Raw genomic sequence first — 14,529 nt, forward strand, 5'->3', positions numbered from 1 at the left:
GATCTGTACTTCTCTACAACATTGTCCCTGACATGTTTGGAGAGCTCCTTGGTCTACATGGTGCCGCTTGCTTGGTGGTGCCCCTTACTTAGTGGTGTTGCAGACTCTGGGGCCTTTCAGAACAGGTGTATATATACTGAGATCATGTGACTCTGAAATAAAGTCCACCTGTGTGCAATCTAACTAATTATGTGACTTCTGAAGGTAATTGGTTGCATCAGATCCTATTTAGGGGCTTCATAGCAAAGGGGGTGAATACATATGCACGCACCACTTTTCCTTTATTTATTTTTTAGAATTTTTTTTAACAAGTAATTTTTTTTCATTTCACTTCACCAATTTTGACTTTTGTGTATGTCCATTACATGAAATCCCAATAAAAATATGTTTAAATTACAGGTTGTAATGCAACAAAATAGGAAAAATGCCAAGGGGGATGAATACTTTCGCAAGGCACTGTATGTGTGGTCTCATTTACATAGAGTAGGCTGCCTACATGGGCGGAGAATCACATGGCAGTTAATTTGAATATGAAATTAACTTAAATATGATTAGACTGTAGTTTACAACAGTGTCTGTAGATAAATATTGATAATGGAAAGAAGTGGAGGGCACTCGACCAACGTGAGTTGAAGTGCAATCAAAATGTTTTATCATCATTGAAAAGGTACAATGCGTACGTACATAGGTTAGGCTACTATGGCGAGCAAGCGTTGCTCCTTTTCTTTTTTAATAAGTATGGATTACCCATTTATTTGTCTCTGCCTGAAAATCGTCCTCCTAAAAGGTAGGCTATATCCTATAGGCCTATGCAAAACATAGCAAGTGTCGCTGTCATCATTCTTGCTGCTTCCAGTTCAGTAGCCATACCTGCGAGATCAGGTGCACATGTGGTCTCAATTAAATAGAGTAGGCTATAGCCTATGCATGGGAGGAGAAGCACGGGGCAGTTACCTTTCCAAGGAAATGTACTTCCTAAATAGTCCTATGGCCTTTTGTTTGGCACTGACGAAGATGGCGGCCTCGCGACTAGCTCTTAGGAAACTTTGCGGTATTTGGTTTTTTTATGTATTCTTTTTTACATTATTAGCTCAGAAAATGTTTTGTATCATTACATACAGCCGGGAAAAACTATTGGATATCAGAGCTGCAGTAACTCATCAGAACTACCAGCATTACGACCAGGAATGCGACTTTCCCGAAGCAATCCTTTGTTCGCTCTCCCAAGGGCAATGGAACTGATTCCAGAGGCTGACCCAAAACATTGCCGGCAGAGAAGAGGCACTCGGAGCGGCCTGCTGGTTCGACTTAGAAGGCGCACACACCACCCACAGCTTCCGAGTATATTACTTGCAAATGTTAAGTCTTTGGATAACAAAGTTGACGAGCTCAGGGCAAGGGTTTCTTTCCAGAGAGACATAAGGGTCTGTAACATACTTTGTTTCACCGAAACATGGCTCTCAAGGGACATTCTGTCGAAATCGGTCCAGCCAGATGGGTTCTCAGTTCATCGCGCAGACAGAAATAAATATCTCTCCGGGAAGCAGAAGAGCGGAGGTGTGTGTTTCATGATTAACGACTCATGGTGTAATTGTAGTAACATACAGGAACTCAAATCCTTTTGTTCATCCGACCTAGAATACCTCACAATCAAATGCTGACCGTATTATCTCCCAAGATAATTTTCCTTGGTTATAGCCACAGCCTTTAAAATCCCCCCTCAAGCCGATACCACGACGGCCCTCAAAGAACTACACTGGACTTTATGCAAACTGGAAACCACATATCCTGAGGCTGCATTTATTGTAGCTCGGGATTTTAACAAAGCCAATTTGAGGACTAGGCTGCCGAAGTTCTATCAACATATCGACTGTTGTACTCGCGCGGCTAAAACCATTGCTATTCGAACTTCCGGGATGCTTAAAATATCCTCCCCCGCCCTCCTTTCGGCAAATCTGACCACGACTCCATTTTGCTCCTCCCTTCCTATAGGCAGGAACTCAAACAGGAAGTACCCGTGCTAAGGACTATTCAACGCTGGTCTGACCAATCCGAATCCACGCTTCAAGATTGTTTTGATCACGTGGACTGGGATATGTTCTGGGTAGCTGTAAGTCGCTCTGGATAAGAGCGTCTGCTAAATGACTAAAATGTAAAAATGTAAAATGTAGCTTGCGAAAATAATTTAGACGAATACACTGAAACAGTGACTGAGTTTATCAGAAAGTGTATAGGAGATGTTGTGCCCACTGTAACTATTAACACCTACCCTAAGCAGAAACTATGGATAGATGGCAGCATTCGCGCAAAACTGAAAGCGCGAACCACCGCATTTAACCAATGCAAGGTGACTGGGAATATGGCAGAATACAAACAGTGTAGCTATTCACTCCGCAAGGCAATCAAACAGGCAAAACGTCAGTATAGAGACAAAGTGGAGTCGCAATTCAACGGCTCAGACACGAGACGCATGTGGCAGGGTCTACAGACAATCACAGACTACAGAAGGAAAACCAGCCACGTCGCCGACGTCTTGCTTCCGGACAAGCTAAACACCTTCTTCGCCCGATTTGAGGTTAACACAGTGCCACCGACGTGGTCCACTACCAAGGACTGTGGGCTCTCCTTCTCAGTGGCCGACGTGAGTAAGACATTTAAGCGTGTTAACCCTCGCAAGGCTGCCGGCCCAGACGGCAGCCTCTGTCAATCCAACACCTTAACTCAACATTTCCCAAACTCTGTCCTCCGGACCCCAAGGGGTGCGCGTTTTGGTTTTTGCCCTAACACTACACAGCTGATTCAAATGATCAAGGCTTGATGATTCGTTGATTATTTGAATCAGCTGTGTAGTGCCAAAACGTGCACCGAGTTTGGGAAACACTGCCTTAACTGTATGCAAAAAGGTTTGGACCACACAAACTCACACACCCAACAGTTGCTAGCCAGCTAATGCAAGCCAACTTTGTTCTGTTATTGAGTTTGTTACATTGGCATGCAAACTTCGGCATCTTAGCTAACGTTAGTTTTTTTTTGTCTTCCTTTCACAGTAAACACACCTTAAGCCTTGTGAATATTATATGAGGGGGCGTGTACTTCTGGGTATGAACAAGACGAAAAAATTCGGGAAAGTATTTTTTCCAAGACAACAATGCACTGATAAACTAAAAAGTACACTACTTCACGGAAATATATTTAATTGTATAACATTCCAGATCAATTACATTTTGTACATATTTCAGCTATTCTACCTAACGCAGTGAGGAAGAGGCGAATCTGGCAATGCTCATGCGTTTATATGAAACCAAAAGCATATGATTATTTCCGGGAAGACGGAACAGTCTTTCCGGTCTACGACACGTCCCAAGATGGCGGTTCAGATATCTAAGAAGAGGAAGGTTTGTGCAGATTTATCTTTACTTTTAGAGATTTGACTTCACATAAATCGAAAACATCCTTATAGTTAAGCAGTTTGTTACTGCGGTAACATGTCCTGTGAGTAGATGTAAGATTTTCTGTAGTTTTTTAAAAAAAGCTACGGCTGGTGACCTAGCATGCTAGGCAGCACGCGCACATGATCCCATACTGTAGTGTGCTAAAATATATTCCTCATTGACCAGTGTAGTTGTCTAAAGATGTTAACTAACTAATTACTTTGCTAACCCACCGGTACCTACCTTATCCGCATCTTCAAAATGTCACTAAATCCCCAACTTACAGGGTATTATCCTGGCCATGAAAGTTTAGTTTGTACAATATTACAGCAGTTTTCCATAAAACATCAACATGCCTGTGAGGCCAGATAATAGGTGCGTTGGGAAAATAAGTTACTTCCGGATAGATGGGGTTCTCTCGTTTGGACCAAGAGAGTTAAACTGTATTTTTTAATATGATCGAAGTGTACATGTAGCATTCCAATCTTTACTTTGGTTAGACAGGATACAGTATCCTTGGTATGTCTAATGATTGATGTAATGAGTAGCCAGGATGCTGTCTTTCAAACTTTGTCCCTGCTAAGTTACCTGCTGATGACCTCACTCACCCTCCTGTCTTCATATTTTTACAGTTTGTCGCTGATGGCATCTTCAAAGCTGAACTGAACGAGTTCCTCACCAGAGAGCTCGCTGAGGATGGCTACTCTGGTGTGGAGGTTCGTGTCACCCCAACCAGGACTGAAATCATCATCCTGGCTACCAGGTGAGTCCAAAAACCTGGATATCAAAACCAGAGGATTTGTGGCAGACTGGCACATTCTACTCCAAAATCAAAGTTTGTCAGATGTTTTGACCTCAAAAGTAGTCTGTCAAGATGAATGTCCTGCTATATGCCTGAACAGTATGAAAAATGTATGCACTCACTAACTGTAAGTCGCTCTGGATAAGAGTGTCTGCTAAATGACTAAAATGTAAAAACACCAAATGAATAAAAAAAAGCTTAGCACTGCAAATCTGTAAATTACATGGTGCATATCTGGTCCCTTTATTTTGGGTTGTGGCTTATAGCTGTATCTGTGGGGGGGAATTAGTGAGTGCGTGCTGATCGCCGTTCATGGTGAATGAAATAATGTTCCCTATATTTTCAATGCATTTTCTGCAATGGGTGGGAACGTGGACTTTTCTCCACATATGACCACATGAGGTTTGAATATCTGACAAATTTAGATTTTTAGAAAGTTGTCTCTGATAACGGACACTACTGCTGAGAGAGAGCCAGTGAGTTGACTCAAACTGGTGAGGTGCGAACAGACCATATACTCTTTCTCCAGGACACAGAACGTGCTTGGTGAGAAGGGGCGTCGTATCCGTGAGCTGACTGCAGTGGTCCAGAAGAGGTTTGGCTTCCCAGAGGGCAGTGTTGAGGTAAGGAATGCTTGGTTTCAGACGCCAAGGCCACCCATTGTCATGTTATGGCCATGATAGGTCGCTACATTTTTGTTTTCATTGCTTCAGAAACATGTGGGAGAGGACCATATTATATTTGAGGGGTGGTGGGTGACTATAAAGTTACTATTTGCTTGTGGCTCATTCCTTGTCAAATACTACCAGAAATTCTACCATTGTCGTCTCGTCCCCTAAACACTGTTTCTGCTCTGTGAAAAGTTTGCAACATACTGTGTTTTTCTTGCCATCAGCTGTATGCTGAGAAGGTTGCCACTCGTGGTCTGTGCGCCATCGCCCAGGCCGAGTCTCTGCGCTACAAGCTTCTTGGGGGTCTGGCTGTCCGCAGGTGAGGATCTTTGCCCTGTTTTTTTCTAATGCGAACTATGGCAAGTACTTGATTAAAGGTTTGTATTCGACAAGTACTGTACAGGGTTTTTTTCTGTTTCAAAAGGATTAAAATAAATAAACAATGATTCCAAGGGCTGATTTTCTTCTTTTATAGCCGCTTTAAAGCTATTTTCCTGCAATTCTACACATGTTGCCATGGAGCTGAGAGAAGTCCTGCAATTCTATGCATTTTGCTATGGCTAATGCTGTGTATTTTTGCTCAAACATAATTAACTAAATCAATACTGCTAAATTCATGGTTTTTGGAATGTTCAATTCTCCCTGACTGTCTAGTTTTTATTTTGTTGATTGTTAGTTCTAAAATATTATATTTTTTAGGCATTTGAGTTTACACTGAAAGCGTTTTTCATCCCGGGGAGTTTTGTTATTTTTTTACTCTGCTCAAAATGTGTACCTGCAACTATAATGGCCCTCGCAAGGATTTCAATGGCAAAAAATCCCTGCTCTAATTTTTTGAAATGCAACTATTTAGCAGGTAAAATGTATAAGCACTGACAACATTTCAAACTCTTAAGATGTGTTTGTGGAGTATGTCAAGTGCTGTGAAAATGTAAAGTTTTGTTTTCAGTTGTGTACTGTAAACCTTTTGCCTTCAGCCATGTTTCATCTTTTAAAAGACTAATGCATAATTTTCATGAGTACTTGAACGGACATTCCTGTCAAACCTTTAATGAAAAGATAGTGAAGTGAGGCAGTGGTGCTTGTGACTTAAGTTATTATTTTAGGTGTTAGTTGAAACTGGAAGATCCCAGTGTTAGAGCGCAATCTCATTGTGAAAGTCAATATTTGACACGCTACTCTAAAGGGTGGGATGAATGGAGTTTAGGGGATCAAGACTACAATTATCTGTTGTATATCGTTGTCATATTTTTCATGGCACTGTCTGGCAGAGTTGAAGTCCCGGGACTTGTAAGAATATATGGTGTTTTTAATTCTGCTTGTTTTTGTGTTGCAGAGCCTGCTATGGTGTCCTGCGCTTCATCATGGAGAGCGGGTCCAAGGGTTGCGAGGTGGTGGTCTCTGGAAAGCTCAGGGGCCAGAGGGCCAAATCCATGAAGTTCGTGGATGGCCTCATGATCCACAGTGGGGACCCCGTTAACTACTACGTCGACACCGCTGTCCGCCATGTGCTGCTCCGTCAAGGTGAGGTCACCCTGGGGTTTTATGCCTGATTCACACTATAGGCCCAAGCTGTCTGGACTGGCCTCTTTACGCATCCACCATGGTTGTTAGAACTGTGCTGGAATGGATAATGTGGCTATATCACAATTATCTCTTATTCATCCCAAAGTGTGCACTTGTTCACTTACTTCTCTTAACTGATTTGAAAGGAATTGACTGGTATAAGACATATGGTGGAAACTCCCACTAGCCCATGCTTCTACCAATTCAATGTTTTTAGATTTGTGGGAAGTAGGGAATGAATGCACAGTTCAAGAGAAGGGCGATATTATTGGGATGCACACAGTGAAAAGAAATGATCCGAGCTAGCTCCATATGGTTCGGATCGGCCCTATAGTGTGGATCGGGCGTTAGATGGGCCAGGTCAAGACTAGTGTTGCACAGTATACCGGTACCACAGTAATATCACTGTACCAAAACGTCATGATAATAATAATAATAATAATAATTGTTCATTTAGCAGACGCTCTTATCCAGAGCGACGTACAGGAGCAATTAGGGTTAAGTGCCTTGCTCAAGGGCACATCGACAGATTTTTCACCTAGTCGGCTACTTATGATACCAACATTTTAGAGCCCTCCTGATCTAAAGAACCTGCTGGCACCAGTTATAAAAATTTTATGAAGTCAGTTTTGTTTCTAAATTCAGTTGAGTTTAAGCAACAGCCACTAGTCTCTTGTATGCGCATGTCTAATAATATCCACTTCACTTTCATTCACATATCACGTGTGGCAGCTGTAATCAGCCAGCTGCATCCTCTACCAGCCCTCACGCACCTGCTTCTCTCTGTCCGCTCTTCATGATCATCTATTCCTCCATCAGTTTTTAAAATATAATTCAGCCTTGATGGCGAATGGGGATGCAGACCCTGATGAGTATTGTTAGATTTGTTCAATTGGAACAGCGCGCCGAGCGAGCAATGTTGACACATTGTATAAATTCATCACCTGTTATAACCAAGAGCACAGGCCAGTCTGAGTAGATTTTACAAGTTCACTGTCATGCAGCCTCTGAGTCCCAGAGAGGGCAAAGAAAACGTTCAGTCAGTTTACCTAGCTAGCTAACAACCTGGTAACTTGACAGTATGTCTAGGCAAGTGTCATTAACACAGGAAGAAAAGAAAAGGGTCTGATACTCATGAGATGCGCTTCAAAGGTAGATTTCATATAGGCCTAATGTAAGCCTAAACTATATCAAAAATCAATTTCTTTCTGGTGCTCCTTAAATTCTGTTTGGTGCCTAATGTTTTATAAGTTGTGAGCAATGTGCGTGTGTTTGTGGGAGAGTGGTGCGAGAGTGGTGTGTGTGAGGAAGGGCGGGAGAGTGTCTGTTAACTGAAGAGTAAATAATGTTTCATGCAGTGTTTTTCCCCTTACTGCCACAATGACATGCAGATTATGCATGTATATTCCTTCCTTCCATCACTCCAACCAAATCACGGGTAGGCCTTTGCAAATATGAGCAAATCAGCCATTCTATGCAGTATTCTATTATACACTGAACAGTTAAGTTAAATTCAATGTGTTTTATTGAATAGAAGTGAATTTGTGACAGGTTTTTGCGCAGCACATACGTAGACAGTTTAGGAAAAAACGCAGGGTTCGCACAACGCGCTTGAGGTGCTTAAAGTACTTGAATTTGGAACTCTGAACTTCAAGTACTGGAATACCTTAAATGAGACATTTTCTCAAGTTGGAACTTCAAAAGTACTTGCATTAAAATGAGAGGAGAACAGATAATAACCAAACATTGTGACCATTGGTGAATCGACCCTGAAGAGCCACATGAAGGGGGAAAGACAACGCTGCATCCTGCGCTGGCGCAAGTTCTACATTGTAACTTTTTCTCTGCAACGGCCTCCTGAGCTTTTTTGCCAATAGCCTCATTCATGGGGTGGCCGCAGTAATCCGCTTTATCAAGCAGCAGCCGTGCGCCTGGCGTTCTGGTGGCCGTTCACATGCTCCCTCACACAGCCCACCCGCCCTTCTCCCGACCAGCGACACTAAAGCTGCAGTCGGAAGCAAGACTCTTTTTTTGTTGTAGCTATTAAGTAGTAGATGCCCAATAAAAACAGTAATTAAGCTGGAATTGTGTAGTAATGCGAATAGGAAATGTGTGTTCACCAGTAGGCATGTCTCTCAACTCTGCTCATCACTACTCAAATTACAAAATCATCAGTACTGACATACCACTCATGTATGTAGTAAATAAGTAGTGAAACAACATATTATTTAGTAGAACTTGTAAGGTAGTGATGAATACTGTTTTTTTTTTTTTTTTAGGTCGTGGCAATATACTGCCATCTGGTGGCAACTGGAAACAATTACATAATGTTAACTATAACAAATTGATGGTCCATGAAAATAGATATTAGTGCTTGAAAAAGTATTTCAGTTTGACTTGCCACTGTCTATACGAACTCAGGAACAGGAACAAGCGTCTCGGGGACAGGGCTAACAGGACGCTAGGCCACTGATTTCCCCCCATGGTATCGTTAGTAAAAGGTTGATATAGTGACAACACTAATCAAGACGACTTGTCTTATGCAACAGGACCAGAAATGAGAAGTGATGAAATGGTGACAAATACTTGAGGTGCAATCTGTTCTGCCTGTCCAAAGGTGTGCTGGGGATCAAGGTGAAGATCATGCTGCCCTGGGATCCCAGCGGTAAGATCGGCCCCAAGAAGCCTCTCCCTGACCACGTGAGCATTGTGGAGCCCAAGGACGAGCAGGTCCCCTCTACCCCCATCTCAGAGCAGAAGGGAGCCAAGCCGGAGGCCGCTGCCGTCGCACCTGCGACACCCGTCCCCACAGCATAACCATGAGGGAGCCCCAAACCAGCGTCTCCTTTTTTTCAATGTAAGGCAGGATAAGTTCCACAGCTTGCACAGTGCTGCTTTGTCGTTCCCACTGAACACAGAAACCCTGTTTCCTACTATCCCTGTCTGTCTGCATCCCACGACTAGCAGGGACGCTTGGTTTTTGACACCACGTCGCCCATTGCCATGGTCATAAATCTATACATTGCCTGAAAGGAATCTTAAAGGTTTAAGGTGGCAAAATGTCTGAATGATTATCTAATTTTCCCTATTATTTTACAGGTCATCATGAGCCAACTGGAAATGCTCCAAATACCCTTGTCAAGTGTTGAGAGAGAAATAAAAAGTAAATGTTTGGAAATGTTTTGTCTTTGAAATTATTTGACCAAATTGCCTTTCACTATGGGAAGTTACACAATGCTTGCTTTAAAACGGAGCCTTTGCCTTTATAAAGTAATTTGGAAGTCACTTAGGTTATCTTGATACCCAGCCAACAGCATCTAGAATGTAGTTGCTGTCAAATGTTACAACCTATCGCCAAACTGTTACTTTTACTTCATTTTTCATAATGGTGGTTAAAAAGTTAAGCAAAATAACAAGTGTTCTGTCAATTTCCACCCTATTATAGGTCTGTGTGAATTACAAATATATGCGTGTGTAATGTAAATAACAAAATCTGGAACATTTTGTATGCCAAAGTATGTGGACACCTGCTTGTCAAACATCTCATCCCAAAATCATGGGTATTAATATGGAGTTGGTCCCCCCCGCTGCTACAACAGCCTCCACTCTTCTGGAAAGGCTTTCCACTAGATGGAACATTGCTGCGGGGACTTGCTTCCATTCAGCCACAAGCATTAGAGGGGAGGTCGGCACTGATGGGCAATTAGCCCTGGCTCGCAGCCTGCGTTACAATTCATCCCAAAGGTGTTTTATGGGGTTGAGGTCAGGGTTCTGCAGGCCAGTCAAGTTCTTCCGCACTGATCTCGACAAACCATTTCTGTATGGACCTTGCTTTGTGCATGGGGGCATTGTCATGCTGAAACAGGAAAGGGCCTTCCCCAAACTGTTGCCACAATGTTGGAACACAGAATCGTCTAGAATGTCATTGTATGGTGTAGCGTTAAGATTTCCCTTCGCCTAGCCCAAACCATGAAAAACAGCCCCAGATCATTATTCCTCCTCCACCAAACTTTACAGTTGGCCCTAAGTATTCAGGCAGGTAGCGTTCTCCTGGCATTCACCAAACCCAGATTAGTCCGACGGACTGCCAGATGGAGAAGCGTGATTCATCACTCCAGAGAACGCGTTTCCACTGCTCCAGAGTCCAATGGCGGCGAGTTTTACACCACCCCAGCCGACTGGTGATCTTAGGCTTGTGTGCGGCTGCTCGGCCATGGGAACCCATTTCATGAAGCTCCCGACATACAGTTATTGTGCTGACGTTGCTTCCAGAGGCAGTTTGGAACTTGGTAGTGAGTGTTGCGACCGAGGACAGGCGATTTATACGCATTTCCACACTCGGTGGTCCCGTTCTGTGAGTTTGCGACCTACCACTTCGCGGCTGAGCCATTGTTGCTCCTAGACGTTTCCACTTCACAATAACAGCACTTACAGTTGACTAGGGCAGATACTTTACGAACTGACTTGTTGGAAAGGTGGCATCCTATGACGGTGCCATGTTGAAAGTCACTGAGCACTTCAGTAAGGCCATTCTACTGCCAATGTTTGTCTATGGAGATTGCATGGCTGTGTGCTCGATTTTATACACCTGCCAGCAACGGGTGTGGCTGAAATGGCCGAATCCACTAATTTGAAGGGATGTCCACATACTTTTGCATCTATAGTGTAACATTACCTGTGTCAGTATTTACCATCACTCACTGCAGTTGAAAAACCAAGGTAATTGACTTCTAAGTCATTACCAAAATCATGTTTTAGATGTGTGAAACAGTTTTGCATGGAAAACATACTTATGCAGTCTTCCCGAAATGATATTGCCACTAATATGAGTGTTGGTTGCGTTAAATGTTACAAGTAGCTGCATTTATATAATAACCAATAGGCAGTGTTTCACATTGTACAAGTTCAGCAAGCTACGTTGTATAAAAATGTAAGTTGCTACAAAATGGCAGCTGCGTACGAGCCACTGTATGGAGGACTTTACATTAGTTCGTTGGGCTAAATTGCCTACCTATGTCAAAATGTGAAACAGTTCGCACCTTCATCAGTGCCTGAAATTATCACTGCGCGATCATTCCCCGCGCATATTCTTTACATTAGTAATTTGAGTTTTTACCGCAAAGACCTCTGGGCCACTATTTTCTTTGACGCGGTGAATTGTGGGCAGTCATTGGTCCTCCGAGCTTTTAGAGTCTGCTGCTCCACCATTGGAAAAGATGGCTGCCTCGGCTCCATCGGCGGGTTTTTCCTCCGATTTGTGCCCAAGCTACGCCGTGATATGCTCTTTTCTAGAGCGGTATGGAGCTTTGCTGGATCTACCGGAGCTTACATTTCCACAGTTGGAGAGATATCTTCAAGACACATCTTCAGGTATAGTTTGAAAAGCGCGAGCTGCTGTGGGGAGGTGCGACTACACCATCGCATAGTGTTCTGTGTCGTTCGTGCCAGCTAGCTAGTTGTTATTGTGTGTTTTCCAATGTATTGCTGTCCCAAATTCATAATAAGGATCCCGGGTGAAGCATATGCAATGTTTTTGCACTGTTTAACTCTGAACTTTTCGAAGACTAAAAGGCTTCGGTGAAATGTGGTTATTTTAAATTATTGGATTTGTTTTCAGCCTTTATCTGCCATGGACTGAATTGCACTATATCACATCCTACAGAAACTGCTTTGAGCTTTTGCACAAAGATGAATTGTTTTTAACATTTAAAGTATGGGGCACACCTGTTTTTCGGTTTATGATGTATGTTGCGATAAGGACAAAATTGTCCATTGTATTTACCGTTAAGTAATATTTTGGCTGTGGTTAGCTCGCGCTGTATTGCGCAGGCGCACACCTGGGCTTCCTGCTCAATGGATTCCTTCTGTAATTAGGTTCCCATTAGCTTCTATAGTAGCCACAAAGTCCAAATTGGTTACAAAAATCTTCATGGTTAGGATTCAAATCATAATTTAAAGGTAGACTCAGCCATATGATTTAGATGCATAAAGTAAAAAGCATAGTCGGGGTGGACTTAGTGATTTGGAGGTCCAATGCTGAGGTCCTGCTCCTCCCCAAAAATGGATTTATAGTAAATACATGTAATTTAACTGTAAAAATGTATTCCCTTTTAATGTGCCATGAACCAGTCATTTATTTTAATCTGATTGTCAACAAATCACTTAAAATTATCCCAAAATAATTCTAGCATCTGAACAGTGCTCTGTGCACCTGCCAACTTTCCTTCAATTCGTAAGTGGCTGAAACTATCTCATTGGAGAAAGCATCAGAGTGAGCGAAACAGCGCCTCTCTGTCTTACTATATGTAGCCTATGTATCTGAAGCCATAATCAGTTTGGCCAGACAGCATCAGATGCAGTGCCTATAGAAAGTCTACACCCCCCCCTTGCCCCCAATCACATTTGATTGTTACAAAGTGGGATTAAAATGATTTAGTTGTAATTTTGTCAACGATCTACACAAGTTACTCTGTTAAAGTAGAACAATTAAATTTTTTTTTTTTTAAAGATTAATGAAAAAACCCCAGATATACCTTGATTATATAAGTATTCACCCCCCTGAGTCGATACATGTTAGAAACACCTTTGGCAGTGATTACAGCTGTGTCTTCTTGGGTAAGTCTCATAAGAGCTTTGCATACCTGTATTGTGCAATATTTGCCCATAACTCTTACATTCTTCATGCTATGTCAAGGTGTTGGATCATGGCTAGACAGCAATCTTAAAGTCTTGCCATAGATTTTCAAGCAGATTTAAGTCAAAACTGTAAAATGTAGCCACACAGGAACATTCACTATCTTCTTCGTAAACAATTCCAGTGTAGATTTGTGTGGTAGGTTATTGTCCTGCTGAAAGGTGAATTTGTCTCCCAGTGTCTGGTGTAAAGCACACTGAAGCAGGTTTTCCTCCATGACTTTGCCTGTGCTTAGCTCCATCCCGTTTCTTTTTATCCTGAAAAACTCTCCAGTCTTTGCCAATGTCAAGTATACCAATACCATGATGCAGCCACTACCATGCTTGAAAATAAGGAGGCAGTTAGTCAGTGCTGTGTTGAATTTCCCCCAAACATAATGCTTTGGATTTATGCCAAAAAGTGTCTTCCTTTGCTGTATTTGCCAGTATTACTTTAGTGCCTTGTTGTGTACATATGCTTGTTTTGGAATATTTGTATTCTGTATATTTGTATTCTTCTTTTCACTCTGTCATTTAGGTAATTATTGTGGAGTTACTACAATGTTGTTGATCCATCCTCAGTTTTCTCCCGTCTGAGCCATTGAACTCTGTAGTTGGCCTCATGGTGCAGTTTCCTTCCTGTCCTGCAGCTCAAGGACGACTGCAGGACGACTTCATCTTTGAAGTGTCTGGGTGGTTTAATACATCATCCACAGCATAATTATGAACTTGGCCATGCTTAAAGAGATATTCAATGTCTGATTTGTTTTTGTTAACCATCTACCAATCACTGCCCTTCTTTGAGGCTTTTGAAAAGCTCCCCGTCTTTTGTAGTTGAATCTGTTATTTTACAGTAGAATTACCCGTATATCTTTTACATGGAAATGGCCTATTCACTTCCATTCATTTTTCGTCCGGTACCGGGTTACCTTCAGACGAGTCCTGTGACACTTGTGGGGGTAGAGCAAAATGGAAACATTCGGTTCGTGAGGGTCTCATCTTTCCATAGAGGGGTCATATTAGTGAGCTCGCATGCTACAAACGTTTTCGTGAGAAGACCAATATTCGGGATGTCTCCTGGTCTAATAAACACTACTGTTGCTCGGCCACCTTCCACCACAGATGCGGAAGGGCAACATTGGTGGATGCGATGGATTGAGACGGCGCCCATGCACAAAAACATATCTGTAGCTTAAACAGATTTTGATGAGGATTTTTTATTATATGTATTATTCCTCGAGTGGAGCATGAGGGGGCCTCAAGTGGAGAAACTATTAAAAAAGATATACGTGTATTTATTTTATTTTTATGTCCAGCTCATGTGGCCCCTTGATGTGTGGCCTGCCTAATGGTGAGTCCACCAGTGTGCATAATGGGTCAATCTCTG

At 42.4% G+C, this 14,529-nt stretch overlaps 2 protein-coding genes across 2 annotated transcripts in view; both read left to right on the forward strand.

The window, feature by feature from the left end:
* Positions 1 to 3,295: 3,295 nt before the first annotated feature.
* Positions 3,296 to 9,648, forward strand: LOC121537612 (40S ribosomal protein S3-like). The gene is made up of 7 exons (XM_045206964.1): positions 3,296 to 3,395; positions 4,064 to 4,194; positions 4,763 to 4,856; positions 5,129 to 5,223; positions 6,241 to 6,428; positions 9,088 to 9,327; positions 9,570 to 9,648. Exons 1-6 carry the CDS (start codon positions 3,312 to 3,314, stop codon positions 9,285 to 9,287), a joined length of 792 nt encoding a protein of 263 aa, XP_045062899.1. The 5' UTR covers positions 3,296 to 3,311; the 3' UTR covers positions 9,288 to 9,327; positions 9,570 to 9,648.
* A 2,045-nt stretch (positions 9,649 to 11,693) lies between these two features.
* Positions 11,694 to 14,529, forward strand: part of LOC121537776 (remodeling and spacing factor 1-like) — a 54,689-nt gene continuing 51,853 nt past the window's right edge. Inside the window, exon 1 of the mRNA XM_045206965.1 lies at positions 11,694 to 11,840. The gene's annotated coding sequence lies outside the window, so the exon portion shown is untranslated. The remainder of the gene's footprint in view (positions 11,841 to 14,529) is intronic.

This window comes from Coregonus clupeaformis, chromosome 24 (genome assembly GCF_020615455.1).
Source record: "Coregonus clupeaformis isolate EN_2021a chromosome 24, ASM2061545v1, whole genome shotgun sequence".
In the NCBI taxonomy this organism is placed as follows: Eukaryota; Metazoa; Chordata; class Actinopteri; order Salmoniformes; family Salmonidae; genus Coregonus; species Coregonus clupeaformis.